We start from the raw sequence: 27,530 nt of genomic DNA, 5'->3' as shown, positions 1-27,530 counted from the left end.
CAGTACGTAGCATCAACAGGTTAGTGTTCATCACGAACGTAGTTTTGCAGTCAGTGCAATGTTTACAAATGCGGAGTTGGCAGATGCCCATTTGATGTATGGATTAGCACGGGGCAATAGCCGTGGCGCGGTACGTTTGTACCGAGACAGATTTCCAGAATGAAGGTGTCCGACAAGAAGACGTTCGAAGCAATTGATCGGCGTCTTAGGGAGCACGGAACATTGTAGCTTATGACTCGCGACTGGCGAAGACCGAGAACGACGAGGACACCTGCAATGGACGAGGCAATTCTTCGTGCAGTTGACGATAACCCTAATGTCGGCGTCAGAGAAGTTGCTGCTGTACAAGGTAACGTTGACCACGTCACTGTATGGAGAGTGCTACGGAAGAACCAGTTGTTTCCGTACCATGTACAGCGTGTGCAGGCACTATCAGCAGCTGATTGGCCTCTACGGGTACACTTCTGCGAATGGTTCATCCAACAATGTGTCAATCCTCATTTCAGTGCAAATGTTCTCTTCACGGATGAGGCTTCATTCCAAAGTGATCAAATTGTAAATTTTCAACTTTCCACATGTGTGTGCTGGCGAGAATTCGCACGCAATTGTGCAATCACGTCATCAACACAGACTTTCTGTGAATGTTTGGGCAGGCATTGTTGGTGATGTCTTGATTGGGCCCCATGTTCTTCCACCTACGCTCAATGGAGCACGTTATCACGATTTCATACGGGGTACTCTACCTGTGCTGCTAGTACATGTGCCTTTACAAGTGCGACACAACATGCGATTCATGCACGATGGAGCTCCTGCACATTTCAGTCGAAGTGTTCGTCCGCTTCTCAACTACAGATCCGGTGACCGATGGATAGGTAGAGGCGGACCAATTCCGTGGCCTCCACGCTCTCCTGACCTCAACCCTCTTGACTTTCATTTATGGGGGCATTTGAAAGCTCTTGTCTACGCAACCCCGATACCAAATGTAGAGACTCTTCGTGCTCGTATTGTAGAAGGCTGTGATACAATACGCCGTTCTCCAGGGCTGCATCAGCGCATCAGGCATTCCATGCGACGGAGGGTGGATGCATGTATCCTCACTAACGGAGGACATTTTGAACATTTCCTGTAACAAAGTGTTTGATATCACGCTGTTACGTTCTGTTGCTGTGTGCTTCCATTCCGTGATTAATGTGATTTGAAGAGAAGTAATAAAATGAGCTCTAACATGGAAAGTAAGCGTTTCCGGACACATGTCCACATAACATATTTTCTTTATTTGTGTGTGATGAATGTTTCCTTAAAGTTTGGCCGTACGTGTTTGTAACACATATACCCGAGGGAGGACTGGTGCCTCCGGCGGGAGGGGCCGCCACTATCTCTGTTGATGACGCTGTTGACTACTCACATTTCGATATCATCCATTTGGAATGAATCCGATAAGTACAGGTGTGTCCTAGAACTTCCGTCTGCCCGTACTTCAGTACCCAGCTGTCCCGCCACCAGCGGCTCCCAAATCACCGCCGTCACACTGTGGAGAGCGCCGGGAGCGCGAGGTGCCAGTCGGCTTCTTCGGCTCTGAAAAACTACACTCAGCTATAAAAAAATGCTGTGGCTGTGGCTGTTATCTACGACGTTTGCGACTTCCATAAGTTTCTGTGTGCGGTAACGTTTCATGCGGTGGCTGACCGCAAACCCTGCTAGCTCTGTTCAGTCCTGATTTTCGCTGCCAGACTGAACACCCCGATACGTACAGAGGTGGGCCTCGTTCCTCTCAGCACACACATTATGCAGGCTCTCATCTGGTCCAGATACAGAGCTTGACCAGCAAGAGATCGTTTCTTTCAAGATACATGTCGAAACATGCCACGTTGAGGAAGATTACCCGATTTTTGCATTAATGATAGCAGTGGAATCAGAGGAGGATCCTACCTTGCGGCGACTCCTAAAATGGATGCCATTAGGTTTGCTTGACCGCCTACCAGCATGGGCTGACCCGATACTAAAATCTATTTTTTCGTGACGCAAACAGCTCAGGATGGCGTTCTACTTATTGGTACTAGGATGAGCCCTACCGTGTTGTCGTTCCACCTACACTACATGGCAAAGCGCTTTCGCTAATTCATGCAGTGCACTGGTTTATGACCTCCACTGAAGGCCTCAGTCTGCCGCCGTGTCTTTAGACCAGCAATGGACAAGAAATTCGAGCTCATGGCCCACGCATGTCTGTATTGTGGGCATCACCAGACTGCTCCTCAACCATCCAGTCTCTGGGGACCAGGTACATAGCAACTTCACAGGACGATTTTGAATGCTATGTGGCTCGTAGTGTTAGATGATTTTTCTAAGTTCCCTCATATAAGGCTAAAGTGTAAGACAATGACAGAAACCACAGTCAGGATGCTCACAAAAATTTTCGTCATTGGGGGTCCTTCAAAGGAGAGTTGACAGTGGCCCTCAGTTTACGTCTCCACGAAATTTTTTGACTAAACTGGAATCCAGTACCTCTGTACTGTCTATTCCATACTACAGTGGAGAAGTCCATTTCCAAAGAGAACAGTTGCCATCGATACCCAAAGAAGATGCATTTTGTTGAGCATTTACAGGGTTAAATTGGTTGCAGTCAGAAATACTGGAAAGCTTCAGCATGACAGGCAATTTTGAACCCTACTCCAGCCCCTCCGTGCTCAGCAGTACGAGCGACTGTCACTGTGTCATTGGTTCTGCACGGACCCCTCAGTGTGGGTGCGAATGTTTGGGAAATGGCCAGGACAATCGCCCACAATTACGATCGGCGCCCAGGGACGCTTCCTATGTCATATAAATGAAAATGTCTGCGCTGGTGGAAGGCTCGTCCGTCACCAATGCCTCCTTTCCAGCAGCAGCAAGGACTGCGCAAGCGCTAGTTCTCGGCGGGTCCTATGGACTGGCTCCTTGTACCCTCTCCACAGAAAGAGCAGCGCCTGTCGATGTCAAGGACCCACTCCCCACGCATGGCAACAATGCTGCTGACACTATGATACTCCAAACATAAACCAGCAGGCTGACAGATCCACAAGTGGTCCTTCAGAAGCCAGCTTCGCTGGAGAGAGATATCGGGATCGATGAAGTGCACCCCAGGCGTCTGCGGTGGCCCCTCTCACGCTCCAGGTTGGAGTCAGCTTCTGCTGGGTTCGTGCCTCCCCTTAATGCAGTCATTGTGGGAAGGTATACTGTATCATGTGGTTCAGATATCAATATCGGCAATCGGGTTTGCTCAGTCCTAGGACCGGTGGCGCACCAATCACCATGGTTACACCGCAAATGGCACTACTGTCAGAAATACATCTCCAGGCGACGCGTGCGATCACGCAGCGGCAATTAGCTTCTTCCGACTCACAATGAAGGTGCCAACACGCTTAGCGGAGGACCACTTACCTGTTGCCCTTGCTCAATGATTCAGACGCTGCAGTCCGGCTGTTATTTCTACGACTACTACGGCGAGGGAATATGACTGAGGTTTACTGTGTTAGCTGGATTCTCATCAACAGTTCTTAGTTTGCTACGCCTGGACCTAGTTTCGAGTATTACGCTTTTTCTTTGTAACCACATTGTGATTAAAAACAAGCCACGTATCACGATTCAATACCCTGTAACTATGCAGTGTCCTGTAACCCCAAAATTTCTGGGTTGAGTGAGTTCGGTGTATCTCTTTAGCTCCCAGCACCTTTCTTCAGCTTTTCCATAGTGTGTGCCAGATCGACGCGTTGCCGTATGTGCAAGAACTACTGCTCTGTAACCAGGCGCTTATGGTGGGTTTTGATGTAGTCTCCGCCACACACCGTCAGGTGGCTTGTGGAGTATGGATGTAGATGTAGATGTAGTCTGCCACTTCATCGGGGTGCGGCTTTCTGATCATGTGAAGCTAATCAGACAGGAGTTCAGACCCACAATGATTAACTACGAATTCGTCTTAACATCTATATTATTTCTCGTAAATAGAAATGGCGACTATTATCAACAAATGAATGGTGCCACCATGGAGTATACTCAGTCACCGGTTGTAGCAAACTTATCTGTAGAGGATTTAGAAGACAAAGATCGGGAAGAAGCTGTACTGAAGCCCACATGCTTTTTCAAATACGTTAAAGACACATTTATGACATGGCCACAATGGTGTGAAAGGCTGCAGTAGTTTGTGCGACATATGAACTCTCTACACTCCAGAATCGCAGTCGCCAAGGAAGAGGAAGAGAATGGCAAATTTCTCATTTTGGACTTCCTAGTGAAGCGCAAAGCGGACGACATACAAGAATGCACCCACGTCGATTTCCACAAGCTCAACCGCCATCATTCAAAAGAACGTGTGTGTGCTGCGTACACTGGTCCAGAGCGATGTGCAAAACCAGACGAAGAAAGCCTAACAAAGAAGCTCAACCTCAGTAAGGATTTATTCAAGAACAATGGATAAGACTAGACAAATGTGACATGGTTTCAGGGAGAAGGTAAAGACACAGATAACAGAACACGACGACGACAAGACTTTAGAGCATGTGCCGTACGCCGCCAAAAATCGAACTAAACCGGCGTCTTCCACCAGTCCCCAGACACGGGTGCACTGCTAGATATGGCTGAGAGATGGCTTCTGCCTCCGTAAACTGGGTGTCCCACGTATTCCATGCAAATGCAGTAAAGCTTGCATCGAGGCAGATTGTGCAGACAATCGAAGAAAGATATCAGGAACAAAACGAACTCAACTAACACAAAATCTGCAGTTGCGGAACAATGCATAGCTACAGAGGACACAGTAAAGTATCAAGAAACGGAAATTGCAAGACAGACTTAGACATCGTAAGACTGCGTTCTAAGCGAGGCAAGCCGGCCAGTGTGGCCGAGCGGTTCTAGACGCTACAGTCTGGAACCGCGAGACCGCTACGGTCGCAGGTTCGAATCCTGCCTCGGGCATGGATGTGTGTGTTGTCCTTACGTTAGTTAGGTTTAAGTAGTTCTAAGTTCAAGGGGACTGATAACATCAAAAGTTGACCCATAGTGCTCAGAGCCATTTGAACCATTTTTAATCGAGGCTGTTGAAATTCGAGCCGCTGGCCTGATCAATAGACACAACGGTTTCCCCCTCAGTAAAGCGTGGCAGCACCACTCTACCCGATGTGCTGACATGTAGTGGCGGGAGGGTGTGAGAGCAACAGAGGCACGATGTCTGGAAGACGCTCATTGTACAGGAAACACCTCGAGTAAGTATACTGTCGAAATGTCGTCTTTTGTAAACGACTGTTAAGCATCACAAAGGGTTACATTATGTTTGAACGTCAGTAAATACATATGCTAGTGAACTTCATCCATGCCTAGATCATTTACAATGCTAGTAGATATTTGTGATTAAGATTACAGTGATACATAATAGCAAGTTAACAAATATGCAAGTGTATGATTACTAACAGTTCTCTTCGAATCCTAAACTAATGTTGTACTGCTTGTTCAGTTTAAATATAAGTCGCTTCAAACATTGCCTCACTAGATGCACATCCTGTCGGCGAATATCAGGACTATGGTGATGCCCTTTCTTTTCCATTACATTCTTTGTGCTTTACCATTTGTCTGATTCAAAAATTGATTCAGTATCCCACCGTAATGGAAGATATATTGATGTGAGGAAGATGTACGGTGGTTTCCATTTCTGATCTTGGGTATACAGTTTTCCACCAACGTAAATTAATTTCTGATCGTATATTGTGGAATTACGAACTTTTTTAATTTTTACCACTCTGAAACTTTACCAACTTCGCACTTTGCGTTATTTAAGTGATCATTTATTGTATGTATGGTTTAATCTTTATCACTGAATTGCCTTTGTAAACGTGTTGGTTGTTACAAAGTTTAATTTCTGATAGAAATACTGTTTAGAATACTTGTTCTTCGCAGTACGTGTTGGTTTGTTGTTCCATGATGATGAACATACGTGATAGTGTAATAGTTTTTTCTTAATAAGCCATGTTGGTTGATAGATATACATTGTTGGTGTTGTATAAACAGATTTGTATGGTGAACCCTATCATTGTTTGTAGTTACTATTCTTGTGGTCCTTTTCTAGAGTTTGAATATCGTGCCTATATTTCGTGTAGTTGGTCCCCAAAAATCGTACCATATCCGCAGACTAAGTGTACGTAGGTATACTATCTGACGTCGAGGAGTTTGCTTTACTTTAACGCAGTTCCTTATAGATCAATAACCACAAGAATAAATTTTGTTTCCTTTGTGTATGCTTCTCCGATTTGCTTCCCAGCAATACTTGGTGGACATGTACATAGGTCTACTTCTAGTTCCCGGTTCACACGGGAGATCGTAAGCAACTCCTCGGGGAAAACATGCGGTTTCTCGTCTGTTATCGCAAAAAATATTTGCTAAAAACTGCTGAATTAAATTTCTCCTAAACTGCAAAATTTTGGTATTTAACACTCAAGAATAATTATTTCCATGCAAAACTCGGTATCTGTCACTGTACTTCTGGACTGGATATTATTACGAGACCTATTCCAATCATATTTCGCACTTCCTCGTTCGTTCATTTATTTTTATTGTAGCCAGTCTGAATTAAAGTTTCACAAATTTTTCAGTGTTCCCAAGAACAACGCTGAATGTCGTCTATTCATGCACATGGCGTTTACTTTTTACCATTTCTATTTGCTGAACAATTCCCATTTTTCAAGAAAAATCAGAATGGGGTTATTTAATCTTACAGTCTGGGGTGATGCCATTTACACATCCGTATCCAATTCTTCGGCAGAGTATGGTTTTTTTCTCTGCCTCATTTAAGGTGAATGCATAACTACTATTAGTTGTTCTAATCAGTTGTTACTACCCTTCACCTCACGATTCTGAGATTTTATTTATTTTCTTCTACTACTTCCACAGTTTAAGCAATTATTCGTCGTTGGTTATTTCTTCGGCAGCTTAGTTCAGCTTCACCATTCTGCCCTTCAGAACTGTAATAAATGTTCATTTATCTTTAACTACAACTTAATTTCTCTTGCACAGTTTAAAGAGTTAAACATAGTGCCTGGACAGTCTACGTTTCTCATTGTACTAAAACTCTTAATTTCTTCATTCTGAACCTGCGTAGTACTCCCCGGCATACGGCTATCCGATGTGCAACTTGATGTCTCGTTCGTTTGAAACATTCTATTCGCGTCGTTCCAACCCCAAACATCTGTTTGTTGCGTGCATCAGATTAGTGCGATCCCGATCAGTCATCTATCCTTTCCTGTTTTGTTTCACTTCAGGAAAGTATATAAAGATCATTTAAAGTACTTAGACGAGAGCTGTTTTGTTTTCAGCCTCAGATAATACGCGAAATTAAAATCGTAGCAGAAATCTGATGAACCTTTGCGCAGAAGTGTTGGGCAGTTCTCTAGTGTGAACGTTGATAGCATCATGTCGAACTTTTCAGTTTTGTGTGCACAATGAGCACGTGAAGATGCACACAGCAGTAATGTTTCTCGCAAAGTGTAAAGTGCACGCTGAGGGTTGTCGCCTCATTGCATGTGCCCCCACACAGTGTAGCCGCCATCCGTTCCCTTCTTCACGGCAACGATCGGCAGCACGCTGTAGGAGCAACAACACCGCCCCCACAGCGTTTTCGGTAGGAGGTGTTTGACCACTGTTTTCCATCTCTTCGAACACATGAGCCGCTGGCTATGAGGATAGCGTTTGGTACAGACAGCGAGCTGCAGACCGCTGTGGGGAATTGGCGGAAACTAAGGGCAGCTGCCTTTAATGACGAGGGTATGGGAAAGTCAGTACCTCTCCAGGACAAATGTCGATCTCGAAGTCGGAGCGGTGACTATGTAGCTGGAAGGTGTAGCTCAGTGTTGCAAACAGAACGTCATGGCTTTCACTGTGGTTTTCATTTCGTGATCGATAGCTCGAAGAAAGTTGCTTCAATGTAAATCGAAGAAAATAAGTCAGTTCCACTCAAAAGAGAGACATGGGGACGATGTAAGGGATGCACAAGGCACCACAGAATCAACCATTAAAGCGATACATTCTGTCTACACCCATAACTAATAGTTGCAAACGATGTGAAATGCATGACCGAGGGGAATTTTCCATTGTACAAGGTATTAGTGTTCCTTCCTCTTCCATTCGCGTGTGTTACACGGGAAGAACAGTTGGAGTGCCTCTGTGCCGGCTGTATGTGACCTAATCTTGTCATTGTGGTCACTTCCGGAGCGATACGAATGGGCTGTACTATATTCCTACATGCCTCGCTTAATACCGATTCTTGTAACTTTGTAAATAGGCTTTCGAGGGGATAGCTGGCGTTTATTTGCAAGCATCCGACAGTTCAGGTGTTTCAGATCTACCGTGACTCCTATGAGAGAGTCAAGCCGTATATGGCCCTAGCTTATCGATGGTTGGGATGCGAACAGCAACTGGATGCCCACCAGCTGATGTTCACGTTAGGGAGTAGCTAATCCAGCACTAATAATGAAAAATGTATCAAGACGTCTACAAGTTTTTTCAAGATTTCACTAAAACATATTTTGTAGCGTCTTCGTTTATCACCATAAATGCAACACTAAAACACATTTTGAATTTTAAATTTTCAAAGTAAAATATTTACAGAAAATCTTGACAATGTCACTACTTTCTGTTCGACTTAAAAGAGGGTTCAGTTAAAATTGTGAGTCTCAAGTATTTACGAGCTGTCACCCATATAAGAGGGAAATGATACCCATGTATATATGAGAAATAAAATTTGTAATACTGTGGCACCTGAGTACAAATTACTAATTAACTTAGCGATGGGTCGCGCGCCAGACTTTCGGCGCGCCCACGCAGCCGGAACCCTTTCTCGTGCATCCCTCGCAACGTCTGGCAAGAGCCGCCTCTGAGTAGAACAGACGTGGAACAACACATGCTGCCCTTCTTTGGATCCGTTAAATATATCCCGTTAACACTACCTGATAAGAGATTCACACAATCGAGCTATCTGTATTATTAAATAGCTATGAAATTCAAATGGTTCAAATGGCTCTGAGCACTATGGGACTTAACATCTGAGGTCATCAGTCCCCTAGAGCTTAGAACTACTTAAACCTAACTAACCGAAGGACATCACATACATCCATTCCCGAGGAATGATTCGAACCTGTGACCGTAGCGTTAATAGCTATCCCCTAGTCCGGATGCAAGTTACAAGTTGAATATCTACTGGATTCCAGGGGTAACAAAATTTGATTTTCAATATTTCGCATAATTATTGACCGAATATAAAAATTATAAATGCCTTAACAATACGCTTAAGAGCTATAATTTTATGTTAACACCCCAACACAATAAGAGGAATATTACAGTTAGAAACTGTGTTTGTATTAAGGTAGCGTGACTGAGGTCACACAAATACCCGAACTATATCCTCCAGTATTTCAGAATGAGAGTATTTTGCGACATCCAACAAACTTCACACACAGTTTCAAACTTTGACGAAAATTTTCTCGCTTTCACCCCCCACAAAATGGTGGAAGGAGAAAAGTTTATCGCCTAATATATTTTCGCTAATCATGTAGTAAAACTTCAGCATAAGCCATGACATTTTGACTATTTATTTACTGTCCTGTTCCCCCAATGGCTGCGGGAACAGTCTATTCAACACAATAAGGAAGCCCCCAGGCATACACAATGAGTGCACATCTTGTTCCGTCCCATCCTTTGCCGACAGTTCCTAAAATCGCTAAGCGGGTCTAACGTTTCTATCCAGTCACTTGTTGACCAATCTGGTGTGGCAGTAGAAGATAACTAGAGGAAAGCAGAAGTTTTAAATTTAGCGTTTAAGGAATCGTTCACGCAGGGAAATTGCAAAACAATCATTTGACCATCGCACAGACTCCCACATGGAGGACATAAAAATATCCCTGCCTCAGATAAGCAACTGAAAGAGTTGAAAGCAAATAAGTCGCCAGGCCCTGATGGAATCCCAATTCGGTTTTATGAAGAGTAGTCTACAGCAATGACCCCTTACTTCGCTGACATTTATCGCGAATATCTCGCACAGCGCAAAGACCCAAAGAACGGACCCGCAAAACTACAGATTAGTTTCCTTAACATAGCTTTGCTGCTTAATTCTTGAACATATTCTCAGTTCGAATATAATAAATATCCTTGAGTCCGATATGGTATCAACATTCGATACCACACTTGTTAGGGGTTGCAATTATCGACCGCGGTCCGTATTAGTATCGATGGTTCCGCGAGTAGCGACCAGCGCCGCTCCGCGGCTTGTAACGAGTTTCTAGCGAGCTCTCGTCCACTCTTGCTCGGGACGTCAAGCAGTAAAGTAGGATAGCCTTCAGCTGATAGGCAGCAACCTCTAACACGGCGCTTAGCAACGAATGGCCTAAGTGAGACCTCAACAGCTACCTGTTTACAATTATACAGGGTGATAAAAAAAGGTACGGCCAAACTTTCAGGAAACATTCCTCACACACAAGTAAAGAAAAGATGTTATGTGGACATGTGTCTGGAAACGCTTAATTTCCATGTTAGAGCTCAATTTAGTTTCGTCAGTATGTACTGTACTTCCTCGATTCACCGCCAGTTGGCCCAATTGAAGGAAGGTAATGTTGACTTCGGTGCTTGTGTTGACATGCGACTCATTGCTCTACAGTACTAGCATCAGCAGGTTACTGTTCATCACGAACGTGGTTTTGCAGTCAATGCAATGTCTACAAATGTGGAGTTGGCAGATGCCCATTTGATGTATGGATTAGCACGGGGCAATAGCCGTGGCGCGGTACGTTTGTATCGAGACAGATTTCCAGAACGAAGGTGTCCCGACAGGAAGACGTTCGAAGCAATTGATCGGCGTCTTAGGGAGCACGGAACATTCCAGCCTAGGACTCGCGACTGGGGAAGACCTAGAACGACGAGGACACATGCAATGGACGAGGCAATTCTTCGTGCAGTTGACGATAGCCCTCATGTCAGCGTCAGAGAAGTTGCTGCTGTACAAGGTAACGTTGACCACGTCACTGTATGGAGAGTGCTACGGGAGAACCAGTTGTTTCCGTACCTTGTACAACGTGTGCAGGCACTATCAGCAGCTGATTAGCCTCCACGGGTACACTTCCGCGAATGGTTCATCCAACAATGTGTCAATCCTCATTTCAGTGCAAATGTTCTCTTTACGGATGAGGCTTCATTCCAACGTGATCAAATTGTAAATTTTCACAATTGTAAATTTTCAAATTTCCACATGTGTGGGCTGACGAGAATCCGGACGCAATTGTGCAATCACGTCATCAACACATATTTTCTGTGAACGTTTGAGCAGGCATTGTTGGTGATGTCTTGACTGGGCCCCATGTTCTTCCACCTACGCTCAATGGAGCACGTTATCATGATTTCATACGGGATACTCTACCTGTGCTGCTAGAACATGTGCCTTTACAAGTACGACACAGCATGTGGCTCCTGCACATTTCAGTCGAAGTGTTCGTACGCTTCTCAACAACAGATTCGGTGACCGATGGATTGGTAGAGGCGGACCAATTCCGTGGCCTCCACGCTCTCCTGACCTCAACCCTTTTGACTTTCATTTATGGGGGCATTTGAAAGCTCTTGTCTACGCAACTCCGGTACCAAATGTAGAGACTCTTCGTGCTCGCATTGTGGACGGCTGTGGTACAATACGCCATTCTCCAGGGCTGCATCAGCGCATCAGGGATTCCATGCGACGGAGGGTGGATGCATGTATCCTCGCTAACGGAGGACATTTTGAGCATTTTCTGTTACAAAGTGTTTGAAGTCACGGTGGTACGTTCTGTTGCTGTGTGTTTCTATTCCATGATTTTTGTGATATGAAGAGAAGTAATAAAATGAGCTCTAACATAGAAAGTAAGCGTTTCCGGACACATGTCCACATAACATATTTTTTTCTTTATGTGTGAGGAACGTTTCCTGAAAGTTTGGCCGTATCTTTTGTAGCACCCTGTATATTACCAACGACTTCTAATTATTCTAGTCGTTGCAGATTCAGACCATGCAGCCAGCACATCGACGTTACTGATAAACCTTCTATCTATGATTCATATGTTTCTATTTAGCATTGGCCACCAGTCAATATTTGCGACGACTCGTCCGTCGTCATCAAAAGAACCGAAAAGCATGAATCAGCACTGATTTAGAAAGTAGCTCTCAGGTGAAGCTCACCTTGCCCGATTCTCACATGATGCACTGCGAAATTTGGATGAAGTGCGACGGACAGATGACATGTGATCAAAAGTATCCCGACACCCCCAAAAACATAATTTTTCATATTAGGTGCATTGTGCTGCCATCTACTGCCAGTTACTCCATATCAGCGACCTCAGTAGTCATTAGACATTGTGAGAGAGCAGAATGGGGCACTCAGCAGAACTCTCGGACTTCGAAACTGTCCAGGTGATTGGGTGTCACTTTCATATCCACACTCCTAAACATTCCTAGGTCCACTGTTTCCGATGTGATAGTGAAGTGGAAACGTGAAGGGACACGTACAGCACAAAAGCGTACAGGCCAACGTTGTCTGTTGATTGTTGAAGAGGGTAGTAATGTGTAATAGGCAGACATCTATCCAGACCATCACCCAGGAATTCCAAACTGGATCAAGATCCACTGCAAGTACTATAACAGTTAGGCGGGAGGTGATAAAACGGATTTTATGGTCTAGATGCTGCTGATAAACCACACATAACGCCGGTAAATGCCAAACGACGCCTCACTTGGTGTAAGGAGCGTAAACATTGATCGATTGAACAGTGGAAAAACGTTGTGTGGAGTGACTAATCATGGTACACAAGGTGGCGATCCGATGGTAGGGTGTGGGTATGGCAAATGCCCGGCGAACGTCATATGCCAGCGTGTGCAGTGCCAACAGTAAAATTCGCAGGCGGTGGTGTTATGGAGTGGTAGTGTTTTTGATGGAGGGGGCTTGCACCCGGCGTTGTTTTGCGTGGCACTATCACAGCACAGGCCTACACTGGTGTTTTAAGCACCTTATGGCTTCCCACTGTTGAAGAGCAATTCGGGGATGGAGATTGCATCTTCCAACACGATCGAGCAACTGTTTATAATGCATGGCTTGTGGTGGAGTGGTTACACGACAACAACATCCCTGTAATGGACTAGCATGGACAGATTCCTGACCTGAATCCTATAGAACACCTTTGGGATGTTTTGGAACGCCGACTTCGTGCCAGGCCTCACCAACCGACATCGATACCTTTCCTCAGTGCAGCACTCCGTGAAGAATGGGCTTCCGTTCCCCAAGAAACCTTCCAGCACCTGATTGAACGTATGCCTGGGAGAGTGTAAGCTGTGTCATCAAGGCAAAGGGTGGGCTACACCATATTGAATTCTAGCATTACCGATGGAGGGCGCCACGAAGTTGTAAGTCATTTTCAGCCAGGTGTCCGGATACTTTTGATCAGATAGTATATTTCCGTTTTTCTAGATTTCCGAAAAGCATTTGACACGATACCCCAATGCACTCTGTAAACGATGGTACGAGCATACGGAATTGGTTCCCAGATATGTGGCTCGAAGGCTCCTTAAGTAATAGAACCCAGTACGTTGACCTCGACGGCGAGTGTTTATCAGAGACAAGGTCATCGTCAGGAGTGCCTCAGGGAATTGTAGTAATACAGTTGTTGTTATCTGTAAACATAAATGATCTGGCGGACAGGGTGAGAAGCAGTCTGCGGTTGTTGCTGATTATGCTGTGGAATACGGTAAGGTGTCGAAGCTGACAGGAGTATACAAAACGACTTAAACAAAATTTCTAGTTGGTCTGATGAATGGCAGCTAGCTCTAAATGGAGATAAATGAGAGTTAATGTGGATGAATATGAAAAAAACGTAATCTTCGAATGCAGCATTAGTAGTTTGCTGCTTGTCACAATCACGTCGTTTAAATGTCTCGTCGTAACTTTGCAAAAACGAACTGAAGTAAAACGAGCATCAGAGGATTGTGGTAGGGAAAGCGAATGGTCGACTTCGGTTTATTGCAAGAATTTTGGGAAAGAGTGGTTCATCAGTAAAGGTGCCCGCATACAGGACGCCAGTGCAACCTACTCTTCAGTACCCCTCGAGTGTTTGGGATCCACATCAGGTCGGATTAAAGGAAGACATAGAAGCAATTCAGAGGCGGGCTGCTGCATTTGTTACCGATAGATTCGAACTATGTGCAAGTGTTACGGAGATGTTTCAGGAACTCACATGGGAATCCCTAGACGGAAGGCTACGTTCCTTTCGAGAAACGTTATCGAGAAAATTTAGAGAACCGTCTTTTGAAGATGATTAAGATTGTACCGCCGCCGACGTACATTTCGCGTAAGGATCACGAAGATAACATAGGAAATTAAGACCCAGGCTGCATGCCCAGGAGGCATGCAGACTGTCGTTTCTCCCTCGCTCTATCTGCGAGTGGGACAGAAAAGGAAACGACCAATAATGGCACAGTACTCCCTACGCCACGCACCGTACGGTCGCTTACGGAGTTTAAATTTAGATGTAGATTTAAGAAGTAGCATTATTAGCCGTACGTTTGAATGGTCGAGGATCAGTATCCCACTATAGTTTTGCGTTTGCCTCGTCTTTACAGAGAACACAGCAGGTTTTCCAATAGGTGAAGTCTCACTGGCTCGGATTGGGTTTCAGTGGAAGACAGCACCTCGAACTTACTGGCTACGGAGATAGTGTATCACCCTGAGTTCTCCCTGATTCCTCTCTCTCGTACATAGGATGCCTAGCCCGACCATTGATACTGCAGTTACAATTAACAGCGTGTACCACGTCACTAATATACACTGCCGCTCATTAAAATTTCGTCACCATGGAGACTACATTCAGTAAACATCATATTGGCATGAAGTTTGTTACAAGTTTGGATAAGCAAAGGGTCAGATTTTCGGCGCAGTCGACCATATTATGTAAGACTAAAGCCAATCACGTATTATGTAATGGGTTTCCCATTGAGAAATCTCCTTCGAATGTTGGTTGTATGTTAGAAGATCGTGTGCTTCTGCCTCATGTACGAGTAGTACTGTCTTACAGCACGTGTCGGAATTAGGCAATAAACTATTTCATAAGTGTATCTCACCACAGGGCATTACTCTATCTTTAATCTAAGGCCTTCAGACAGCATGGAAATACTTCGTGCATTGTAGTTCTGAACCTTTATATCTGTGTTTGTGTATACTTATCAAATACTGCCGCATATATGTAGCTTTACATTATTATTATTATTATTATTATTATTATTATTATTATTATTATTATTATTAATGTACTTGTAGCTGGTTCACTTATAGGTCTGCTATGTTGAACGTGCGGCATGTTATGTTGTACAGTGTAGCAGTGGACGAGACTCGGTTGGCGAATACCCCTGCTTACAGATCTCTATATTCACTCCGAAAGCCACGGTGACGTATGCAGCGGAAGGGTGCACAATGCGGTTGGTATTTCCCTACCCTTTCGCATATGCTACGGTCTAAGGCTGAATGTGGGTACTGCTGCGTATAGGCCGGAATTTCTCTGATTTTAGCATCGTGATCATTAGGTAAGATGAACCATTTCGGAACGTGTTCTCTGAGTGTCTTAAGTAATGCTGTCAGCGGTGAATGTCGCCCCCCACCCCCTTTCGCTCATGCTGTTCGTTGTTCATTCGGCACTTGTATAACGCTTTTACGCTCACAAAACACACGCGTGACGAAGCGTGCAGCTCGTCTTTGAATCCTTTCTATGCTCTCCGTTATGAAGTTGGGTTCAGCTTACGAGAAAGACGAACAATAGCTAAGAACTAGTCGATCTATGCCCTTGTAAGCTAGTACTTCCGTACCGCCCTTCCACTGAAACATTTCCCTTCGTTCATCCTCGCGCAGTCCCCCTTGCTGACAGCTCGAGAATGCACGCACTCTGAATGGTGTGTAGTTTGCGAGAGAAATTATGCGATTTAATCGGAAGTCTACTGGGACAAATCATGTGCACTATTATACTATTAAATAAGTAAATATAAAGCTTGCTTCGACCTGCGAGACGCGGTTAAACTTATAACTATCCCCAAGTCGTTAATTATTAAAACCCTCTAGCTAGTTAGCCCCAGCTAGATCCCAAGGTCCAACCTCTGGACTAGAGTGGATGACTAAAGAGAATTATATGCCTGCCTAAAGGAGCGCACTTCATATTGTAAAGCTCCACCGCTCTGGACTCTCACGGGCCCGTCGGGCCAGCCTACTGCTGTGTTGTCTTCAGTCAATGGCGTCCTGAGAATGTGGAATGGACTGGTGTCTGGGGTCAGCAACGGCTCTGCTTCTCAGTCAGATGCACGGTCCGTTTAAATTAAAGTAACCACTGCCTATGCCCCCTGTTGGTCCAGGTGGTAGAATAGGCCCGTATTCCTGCCTGTTGTAAGAGGAGACTAAAAGGAGTCTCACACTTTTCGGCCCTATGAGATCAGGTCCCATTCTATGGTTTGGCCTGCCACTTTCAAAACTCTGCAGAAGTGCGGGCCATATGGGGAACGACGCCTTATGTGGTGCACGAGTTTCCTTAGATTCGATCTCCTGAATCTCTTTTAAGTACTTTGCATCTCCACCTGCGATTCAACTATTTGGGCGAGAACACTTTCCTGGGTATCTCATCTTCTTCAGTTGTCTCCTGTCCTATTTCACCCTCATGAATATTGAATTTATCTGCACCCAATATCCGTTGTGGTGGGGCTGTCATGTACCCATTTGGTGGGAGCCCCCTGCTGATGCCTGTCTTCCTGGGGCATCAGGACTCCCAGCAACGGCCGTCGTGCCAGTCGGCCTTTGCTGTGGCTGGATGGCACCAGTGGGGAGAGCCCCTGATCAGAGTGGATGGCATCAGGGCGGATGACCTGCAATGAAGCGGACTAAGTCATCTCTAAGAAGGACAAGATAGAATACAATGACGACAGGTATGACCCTAATATGACTCTAATTTGTTTTCCCCCCTCGCTACAACATGGGAGGAATGTAGGCCACAGAACGGAGAGAGCAATGTTCGCTTCGGTTTTTAGTCTGTAGCAGAAACAATGGGCACCCTTTTCTAATTACTAAGCCTCAAATTTTTTTGAACACCTTGAGGATAAGTTTGGAGAACTGACAGTTTTGTCCAAAATGCGAAACGGCGCAGTCTTGATTCAGGCAGCACCCCAGCCCAACCCCAAGCGTTACTCGCCTGTGACAAATTGGGTGATATTCCTGTTTCCGTTACTCCTCATAAAAGCTTCAGCATAGTCCAAGAGATTAGTTTCCATCGTGAGCTGCTCTTGCAGTCTGACGACGAGCTCAGCGCCAATTTAGGACGGCGGATGTTCATTTCATCTGGCACGTTTACAAGGGACCCAAAGACAATAAGGTTGTTACCAGTGCCTTCATCTTGGCCTTTGAGGGTGATTCATTGCCTGAAAAGGTCAAGGTGATGGTTTACCGCTGTGACGTTAAACGATATGTCCCTCCCCCTATGCGGTGCTTTACGTGCTGGTTGTTCAGGATTATGTCTTCCCGCTGCACTTCCAGCACCACATGTCGAGACTGTGGACGTCCACTGCACCATCGTACTCCATGTGTGCCTCCTCCCACTTGCATCAACTGCAGGGAGCACCACTCCTCCTGCTCGCCAGACTGCTCAGTACTCCAAAAGGAGCAGAAAACATAGAGTACAAGACCCTGGACCAGTTGACTTACACGAGGTGAAACGTAAATTCGAAAGATTACACCCCATTCGGTTGATGTCGACATACACTGCAGCTACATAACCATCACTGACCCAAGTGCCAGTGCTTCCCCACTCTGTGCCACGAACAGTGGGATCTCTGGCCCACCAGAATACTTCCGCCCCTTGGTGGTAAGGGGTAAATCTTCCTCTGTTGCTCTCAAACGCAGGGGGCCTCGGTCCTCTCTCCTAAGCCAGAGAAGCAACAGCTTCCTCTGGCTCCTCTCGTATGGAAAGGGGCCCCTTGGGGCCCCCTCTCCCAAAGTCTCCACTGATACCACAGTGGACACTCGCCAGTGACTCAAGGATCCAAAAGCTGCTGGACGAAGAGCTTCATGGTCTTCCTCTGTGCCTGAAGCTGCTTCAGAGAAATCTTTGCAGCAAACCCCTAAAGAGAAGCGAGAGAGCAAGCAAACTATGTCGTAATCTAAGAAACAGGACCCTCTGGTGGCCCCAACACCACCACTCCCTATCAATTCTGCATGTGTGGATGCACTGGAGATCTTAGTGTCCCCTGCGGACCTGGATCTCACTGATACTTCATCCACAACAGAAATAGTTACTCAGAGGCAGCAGGTGACCCTGAGGCATAACCTGCTTCATTGTGCGCTTCATGCCTTCCCAGCCTCACAATAACGACATCCTCCAGCGGAATTGCGGCGCTTTTTTCCGCCACCTGACTGAACTATGGCTACTGTTAAGCTTTACACCTGTTTACTACATTGCCCTCTAGGAAACCTGCATCCTGGCAATGCGCACCCCCTGCCCTCCACGGCTATGAGGGATATTACAGGAACTGTAGCGACTATAATAGAGTGTCAGATGGAGTTTGCGTTTATGTCCTAAACTCAGCCTGTAGCGAGCCTGTGCCCCTTCAAACCCCTCTTGAAGCTGTGGCTGTCAGGATACGGACGATGCAGGAAATAACTGTCTGCAACGTATATCTCCCACCAGATGGTGCAGTACGCCTGAATGCATTGGCTGCACTGATTGCAACTCCCTAAACCTTTCCTACTTTTGGGAGATTTAACGCTCATAACCCCCTTGTCTGGAGGCACTGTGCTTACTGGCCGAGGCAGAGATGTGGAAACTTTACTGTCCCAATTCGACCTCTGCCTCTTAAATACTGGGGCTGGCACATGGCACATATTCAGAGATGGATCACGTGTTTGCAGTACCTCCGTAGTTCTGTAATGTGCTAGTCCTAGCGAGACCTTTCAGAGGTATTGGGAAGACTCACCATAGCGGGAAGACAAGCTCTAAAACCAGTATAGCCAGCCCCGACCTTAGCCCATTTAGGAAGATTATGGAAGAAAAGCGCATCATCCTGAAGCTGAACTATAACCGCCCTTCCATCTGCTACCGAAACTGGCCCTGGCGTCGACAGGACCGAACGGGACGCGCCGTCAGTAGTGGGCAGGAAATGATACGTCACAACACTTGAAAATTTTTCGAATAAAGGCGTTCATCGTGTACCTACTCCACTGCTTGACTTATATCGCCCTTCAACATTACGTCGCTTCCGAGGGAAACTCGTTGAAACATGAAGGCTATGACACTCCTCTGATTAATCACCAATTGATTAGTCGAACGATATCGGATCCATTAGTGTATTTACATTCGTTACATTTTTTGTAACGTTTACAGTCTAGTGACAATCTTGGCACCAGGCACTGAACATCTGCGAGTCTCCGCATTTCGTAACAAGTTTCTAGCGGTGTCACCTCTCTTTGCACAACTACGTAGTATGTCAACATCATCATAGTGCTTCAGACATACGTGATGCAAGAGAGATGGGATACAAAACGGTGAAGCGTTAGTGTTAGGCTACAAGAAGGCGTAGTTCGATGGGAGTTCTATGTCGAAACGCTTCGCCCTTCCTGATTTCAGCTATGGAAAGTGACTGAAAACAGAAAACTACGATTAATCTATAAAATGAAACCCTGCACTGCCACCATAGCTAATGTGAAGGAGTTTTACAGGCTGGTGACCTAACTTATCCCCATCAAACAACTTTTGAGTCGTTAAATATTTCTCATTGCTTTGTATCTAGACGAATAATGAGCAGGAAAAGAAAGAACAACTGCCTTGTACTCACTTGTATTTGGGTTAAGGCTAGCCAGCCTTCAAAAGAGGGCCGCAACAAGGCACGGTGTGTTTTACGCCACATGGGACTCAAATATTTAGCAAATGGACATCCTCCCCCCCCCCCCCCCCCCCACCGCGCCAAAAAATGCGATATAAGCGGACACACCAGAGGACACGAAGTGACCGAATGCTGGTCGCTATTTCGACGGTATAGAGATGGAATTCTTTCCACACATCGGTCAGGGGGCTGGAGAAGGCGTAATGAAACGCTGAAATTAGGTGCCAAATAAAATGAAACTGGTTTCGTTTGACATTTTGTAGTGAACAGCCAAGGTCTCGCAGCTAACAGAGAATAGAAGATCAATAAGAGACAGATACCTCATTTGTATGTCTGATGACAGCATACGAGGGAAAAACATTGTCCGTCGAGAGTGGCGTAAACACGACGTATCGCTTATCTCGGCGTCGCTGGTTTCCATGGAGAGTGGCGTCAACTTGTGGGCAGCGCCACAACAGCAGCACAGAAACCGTCCACATCTAATGCAGTATTACCCCGCGATTCCTAGTCACACCTTTCCGAGAGTTACACCGCTGACTTCGCTGTTTCTCATGCAGGTTACCTAGCATGACGCAAAACGAGAAAAAGCGTCTATTTAAAAGCAAACAACGTAGATACACAGTGTCTTGAGGGGTTTAATGAAGTTAGGAAAACGAGTTGACTTTTCTTACGGGGGTGCCCCTCCTTGCTATTCGTCTAGGTCAGGGGTGTCCAAACTACGGCCCGCGGGCCGAAACCGGCCCGCGTTAGCTGACCGGACATCCCTGGTATTAGGCCCGCCAAATATTTGCGGTGGTGCCTAAACTGCCAGCAATAGAGTTTCGAGGCCTATCGTGACCAAAACACCGCGACATTGTCGGAGCTGTATCTTTACAAAGCGGAAGGTCATGGTTAAACTTGTGGCTATCCACAATAAACAGACAGACCATTCTCCTTGCGATAGCGAAAAAAAAAAAAACGGTTAACAGAATAGTTTGGCGGAAACATTTTAAGTAAAAAAAATTCTTTGCCTTTTATTCTACTCACGAGTCTGGCGCAAGTCTTTCAAATGGACGCTGCTTCGGCGACTAGCCTTAGTAATCAGTCATTATGGAAGATGCTTCTTAAGTAAGGTTTGACTTTCTTTACGTATTTCGATTTTCATATTTTCCTTCTCTAATCGAATTCAAACTTTGAATTGTCCCACACCTACTAGTACAGCGCATAAAACACTAAAAAACTCGTGAGACACTAGCAACAAGATACAATCACGCAACGAAACTATCAAATATATGCTCTGACTCTTCTACTCGCTACAAGACTACATAACTAAACTTATTGTTGCGCCGCTTGAAATAACAATGCGTTGACATACTCCACCTCTGTTACGTCTTGCAGTAAGTGTTGCTAACAATGATTTTGAGAATTTGTTAACTTTGCAGGACGCTTTCGCGAAGAATGTGCATTGACATACTTTTTTGTCAGTGAAATTCGCCAGAATAAAATATGCCAGAAATTCGGTCAGGTACGTCCACCAATCAAAATTATGTAATGAAATAAAAATCGTAGTTCGTTTCAGTGTTAGCTAATCCCACAACCTTAGATTTTTGCGATTTCATCTTTCCTTTAGCCTTACATTACGGTGATCGTGGAGTGCTAGGGTTCTTTAATCCCACTAGATAGATCTTGGCCCTAATGACTTCGTGGAGGAATCGATGTGGCCCGGAGACTAAAACGTTTGGAGACCCCTGGTCTACGTGAAAAAAATAGAAATGTCTGTAACGAGACCAAAGTTATTTGAAGTGGAACAGTTAGGCAACTCACCCTGTTAAGAGTCGATAAGGCTTTGTGGTTGGCGAGCAACGCCATCTTCACGATGTTAACAATTACGTGACACCACCTCCCTCCGCCACCCGAGTTTTGGAACGGAAGTAACTGTCCGCTTGGTTGAGCGGTAATTGTCGAAGACGACACTTGTTACGGGGAGCGTTAGGCGGCCGGTGGCAGGTGCCGGGGACTCACCTGCGAAGCGGCCACGTCGAGGTCCAGGTAGGAGCCGGCCGAGTCTTCACTGGAGCGGTCTGCCATGGCGGCGAGCGGAGGTAAAGCGGGGTGAAGCGCGGCGCGGCGCGGACGCTGGGCCCGACGAGACCCTGTAGACGCGGACGGCGACTGCCCGCCGCCTCGCCGCCTCCTCTCCCACCTGGCGCGCCCGGCCGCCGTATAAATAGCGAGGCCCACCGCGCCTGCCACCCGTGGCGACGATGGACGCCCACGCCGAGCAGGCCCAAAGTCCTACCGCACCACCGACTGCCAAACTGTTAGCGCTGACAGGCCGCATCACGTTCCTCTTCAGCTACGTCTCCAAACTTTCGGCTCCTCTGCTGGTATCTAACCAGGGATGTGTAAGAAATAACGATATGCAGGGTGTAAAAAAAAGAATTATCCGATTTGCGACGTTCGTATTTCTGAAACTAATAAATATATACAATGAATGTTGTTGATAATTCTTCCGCGTTATATGGCCGTGGTCCATGGAATTCTTCTATTCCTAACGTTTCGTCCAATACTACGTTGGACATCCTCAGAGGTATGGCTGGTCCTGCTGAGTCCTGCCGACTGACGAGTCGGGCGTCGGAGAGCGGCCTATATACCGAGGGAAGGGGGCGTGGTCTACCTTGCACATAGTAGCAGAGAGGAAACTAGTCAAAGATAAAATGTAACCATCGATAATAGTCCGTCATAGAAAAAAATCACTTACCGATTCTGTAACGCCACTGTCCATATCTCGCTTAATTTCAAGGCCTCTTCTTTTCTATTAAAATTATCTTCATGTTTACAAATTTGAATAGCCTCCCTATACAGTCGTGAATTATAGTTCGTGGTAGCACTTAAAACTGTAGTTTCAGAAAACGTAACTACATGGTCACCTGACTGAAGTGCATGTTCCGCAACGGCCGTTTTATCTATTTTTCCCAGTCTGCAAAGACGTTTATGCTCCTTTACCCTCGTATTCACACTTCTTTTCGTAGTACCGATATAGACCTTGCCACAAGTACACGGAATTTTATCTTTGACTAGTTTTCTCTCTGCTACTATGTGCAAGCTACACCACGCCCACTTTCCTCGGTATTTACGCCACTCTCCGCCGCCCGACTCGTCAGTAGGCAGGACTCAACAGGACCAGCCATACCTCTGAGGATGTCCAACGTAGTATTGGACGAAACGTTTGGAATAGAATAATTTCATGGACCACGGCCATTCAACCCGGAAGAATTATCAACAACAGTACCATCCAGTCGTGAAAACCTTCATTGTATGATATACAATGAATGTAGTGAATTTTAAAATTTTCCCGGCGAAATTTTCAAATTTCGGGCTTGCAGCTGGTCGTCGTTCAATACTTCGCACGATATTTCAACTGGGCACCTGCCAGCCATCTTCAGGTGAGCCGTCGCAGACTGGCGAAAACGTCATCCGTTCCGCAATATATAGCGTAGTGGAACTATTGTGCGCATGCGTCGAAAACTTTATAGATAACCACCATCCGCCCACCATCGAAGATGGCGGACCTTCTGGGATCAGTTAAGGACAATCTGTTACTACGAAAGGCCAATGTGGTATGGCTTACATAGGTCAAACCACACGCAGCGTGAATGAACGCTGCACTGAACATCGACGTTACACTCGCCTTTTGCAGCCGAGCAAGTCCACTATCTCTGAACATTGTATTTCTACTGTACATTCAATGGAGTATCAGAAAACAATGATTTAGTCCACAGCAACGTCTTTTTGGGATTCCATTACTTAAGAATCCGTAGAAACACAACTGGCGGAAAATCTGTTAAACCTTGACAGCGGCTACCAGCTGGACAGTGCATGGAATCCCATCATCTCCACGATTTGCTCAAATCGAAGACGACAGACTGCGTCGACGGCGGTGGCAAACAGCAACGCAGAGGGGGAATGAGTTCCGCTATTCCACCAGCGAGAGCGCTGCCGACGGGCAGTGTGGTTCAACTATCAAGTTTTCGACGCATGCACAGAATAGTTACAGTACGCTATATATTGCGGACCCCCACCCACCATGAACCATGGACCTTGCCGTTGGTGGGGAGGCTTGCGTGCCTCAGCGATACAGATAGCCGTACCGTAGGTGCAACCACAACGGAAGGGTATCTGTTGAGAGGCCAGACAAACGTGTGGTTCCTGAAGAGGGGCAGCAGCCTTTTCAGTAGTTGCAGGGGCAACAGTCTGGATGATTGACTGACCTGGCCATACAATATTAACCGAAACGGCCTTGCTGTGCTGGTACTGCGAACGGCTGAAACCAAGGGGAAACTACAGCCGTAATTTATCCCGAGGGCATGCAGCTTTACTGTATGGATAAATGATGACGACGTCCTCTTTGGTAAAATATTCCGGAGGTAAAATAGTCCCCCATTCGGATCTCCGGGCGGCGACTACTCAAGAGGACGTTGTTATCAGGAGAAAGAAAACTGGCGTTCTACGGATCGGAGCGTGGAATGTCAGGTCCCTTAATTGGGCAGGTAGGTTAGAAAATTTAAAAAGGGAATTGGATAGGTAAAAGTTAGGTATAGTGGGAATTAGTGAAGTTCGGTGGCAGGAGGAAGAAGACTTCTGGTCAGGTGAGTACAGGGTTATAAACACAAAATCAAATAGGGGCAATGCAGGAGTAGCTTTAATAATGAATAAAAAAATAGGAGTACGGGTAAGTTACTACAAACAGCATAGTGAACGCATTATTGTGGCCAAGATAGACACGAAGCCCACGCCTACTACAGTAGTACAAGTTTATATGCCAACTAGCTCTGCAGATGACGAAGAAATTGAAGAAATGTAAGATGAAATAAAAGAAATTATTCAGATAGTGAAGGGAGACGAAAATTTAATAGTTATGGGTGACTGGAATTCGGTAGTAGGAAAAGGGAGAGAAGCAAACGTAGTAGGTGAATATGGATTGGGGGTAAGAAATGAAAGAGGAAGCCGCCTGGTAGAATTTTGTGCAAAGCATAACTTAATCATAGCCAATACTTGGTTCAAGAATCATGAAAGAAGGTTGTATACATGGAGGAACCCTGGAGATGCTAAAAGGTATCAGATAGATTATATAATGGTAAGATAGAGATTTAGGAACCAGGTTTTATATTGTAAGACATTTACAGGGGCAGATGTGGACTCTGACCACAATCTATTGGTTATGACCCGTAGATTAAAACTGAAGAAACTGCAAAAAGGTGGGAATTTAAGGAGATGGGACCTGGATAAACTGACTATACCAGAGGTTGTACAGAGTTTCAGGGAGAGCGTAAGGGAACAAATGGCAGGAATGGGGGAAAGAAATACACTAGAGAAAGAATGGGTCGCTTTGAGGGATGAAGTAGTGAAGGCAGCAGTGGATGAAGTAGATAAAAAGACGAGGGCTAGTAGAAATCCTTGGGAAACAGAAGAAATATTGAATTTAATTGATGAAAGGAGAAAATATAAAAATGCCGTAAATGAAGCAGGCAAAAAGGAATACAAACGTGTCAAAAATGAGATAGACAGGAAGTGCAAAATGGCTAAGCAGGACGACAGATGTAAGGATGTAGAGGCTTATCTCACTAGGGGTAAGATAGACATAGCCTACAGGAAAATTAGAGAGACCTTTGGAGAAAAGAGAACTACTTGCATGAATATCAAGAGCTCAGGTGGAAACCCTTCACGAAGAGATTGCAGTAGCTAAATTTTGTTTGGTTTTATATGTAAACGTCGACCCAACACACAGATATCGAGGGTATGTTGTCGAGCTTCATGGTGAACGGATTTCTGCGGACGGCTCCTGAAACTATGGCGGATGCGTCCGACGTCTGTTTCTCGGTGTCGTTCTTGCCATCGTCTAATGCTCTATGGTGGAGGAGGATCCACACCATACGTAGTATGAAAGTCACGTTGAAGCGTTACAACTGGCCCGCATTGCGCAAAACTTTGAACACAAAATGCTTCCTATTGTCCCGACACCATTTTTACTACAACTGAAGTGGGCGCACAGTGCTGCTACCTTATGGTATTGGACACCTGTTACTTGTGCGGCTTCATACATCAATAAACGCAATTAACCTTTTGCAGAATGCTTAGTTTAAAATCTAATTACAAAGCTTCGTGTTAAATTCAAACCTAAGTACTACGTTATTTTGTATGTCGTGTAAAATGTTTCTCCTTTATAAACAGCTAGGGAGTGAACTGCGTAACGATTCGCCCTGCGCTTCTTCGCCTGGTGCAACGTCTCTAACAACTTCCAACAACGTTGCAACAATATGTTAACATGAATCACAAAATTTGTGCGGATGAACCGTCAAAATTAACATTATTTTCTAACACAAGCAAAACTGTGCATATACACTTACTATTTCCTTTTTGTCACCGGCCGCAATTCATGGTCTATACGCCGTCCTTTGCTCCAAGTAAATTAAAACTCAGTATCAAAGGCATAACTATAAGCCAGCAAGCGACATAGCGTTAACTCTTCTCGTAACTCTGTAATCGGAAGAAAGTACTACTTTTTCTTGTAATATTAGGTTAGTTAAATCAAGATAAATATTGTCTTTTCTCTTTATCCCCCTTTTCACTGTTGAAAGAAAATATTTTGAAAACTATCAGTGCTTTTCTTGTCTTTGATTCTCTTCAATAAAGTTAGTCTCAAAGAATATCTCTGATTGTTTAATTTCGAAACCTATCTTTCTTTTTGTTGAGAGACCTTACTTTTCTCTTTCTTTTTCCTTTTCTTCTATATAATTGGCATTTTATTTCGAAATAGATTTGGAGTTGCTAGTTTCTATCTTTGAAAGACAAATTACTCGCGACTCCTTTTTTTAAAAAAAATTTACACAACGAACGTGTTTTATATACCATAAACAAATACGTATAGTACGTTGCTGCGCACGAATGCCTGCGTTACCCCATGTACTACTGCTAAACTGGCTTCCTGAACAAAAGAATAATCTAAATGCTACCACCCCTTTGACCCTAAATTAACATGATTAATCAAAGCTGTGCCTCTTCAGGCATTGGCGTCTACTATTCTTTCCCCGGATGTTAGCATTAAATGGCCAATTGCCGCAGATCTCCTGAAGTGGGTACTATCGCTGTCCATGATTCACGTAATTGGTTCCTTGGATTGTATGTGTGTGTATAGAGTTAGACCTTATGAAACAGCGTGCTACCATGGCTACATCGCCAACTGCAAAAGTTCCAATACTATTTAATTAGCGCCAATAAATTTAGCACATGTGTCGTCCAACGATTCCAAGGGTCTCTCTCTCTCTCTCTCTCTCTCTCTCTCTTTCTCTTTCTCTTTCTCTTTCTCTCTCTCTAGCCACTATCTTCGAAAACTGGAACAAAGTCGGAATCTACGTAGTCTCAAAATGCCAACCAATCAAACCTCAATCAAACGCGTAATATTCGCGATAATACTGTGCCGTAACCCAACATAGGTCGCGACATATCTGCTTTAGAAGCTCATCCTGAGAAGTTTCGCCGGATTTTGAGGTAATCCGTTTCTTATTACAGGAGCGGCTCGTTAAAGGAGTGAAAGTGTGACAGGTCTCTGTGGATGGAAACGGTACAGAAAGACT

General features: G+C 45.2%; 2 protein-coding genes across 7 annotated transcripts in view; one reads left to right on the top strand and one right to left on the bottom strand.

Moving 5' to 3' along the window:
- The window catches only part of LOC126281656 (protein SPT2 homolog), a 518,200-nt gene extending 496,136 nt beyond the window's left edge, over positions 1–22,064 (bottom strand). The window contains exon 1 of the mRNA XM_049980795.1: positions 21,919–22,064. Coding sequence (XP_049836752.1) covers positions 21,919–21,984 — 66 coding nt within the window. The 5' untranslated portion in view covers positions 21,985–22,064. The remainder of the gene's footprint in view (positions 1–21,918) is intronic.
- LOC126281658 (zinc transporter 1) overlaps positions 1–27,530 on the top strand; it is a 556,713-nt gene that overhangs the window by 352,909 nt on the left and 176,274 nt on the right. The window lies entirely within an intron of this gene.

The sequence above is a fragment of the Schistocerca gregaria genome, chromosome 7 (genome assembly GCF_023897955.1).
Source record: "Schistocerca gregaria isolate iqSchGreg1 chromosome 7, iqSchGreg1.2, whole genome shotgun sequence".
Lineage (NCBI taxonomy): Eukaryota > Metazoa > Arthropoda > Insecta > Orthoptera > Acrididae > Schistocerca > Schistocerca gregaria.
The sequence above is the reverse complement of the archived record's forward strand: the minus strand, read 5'-3'. Positions and strand labels throughout refer to the sequence as shown.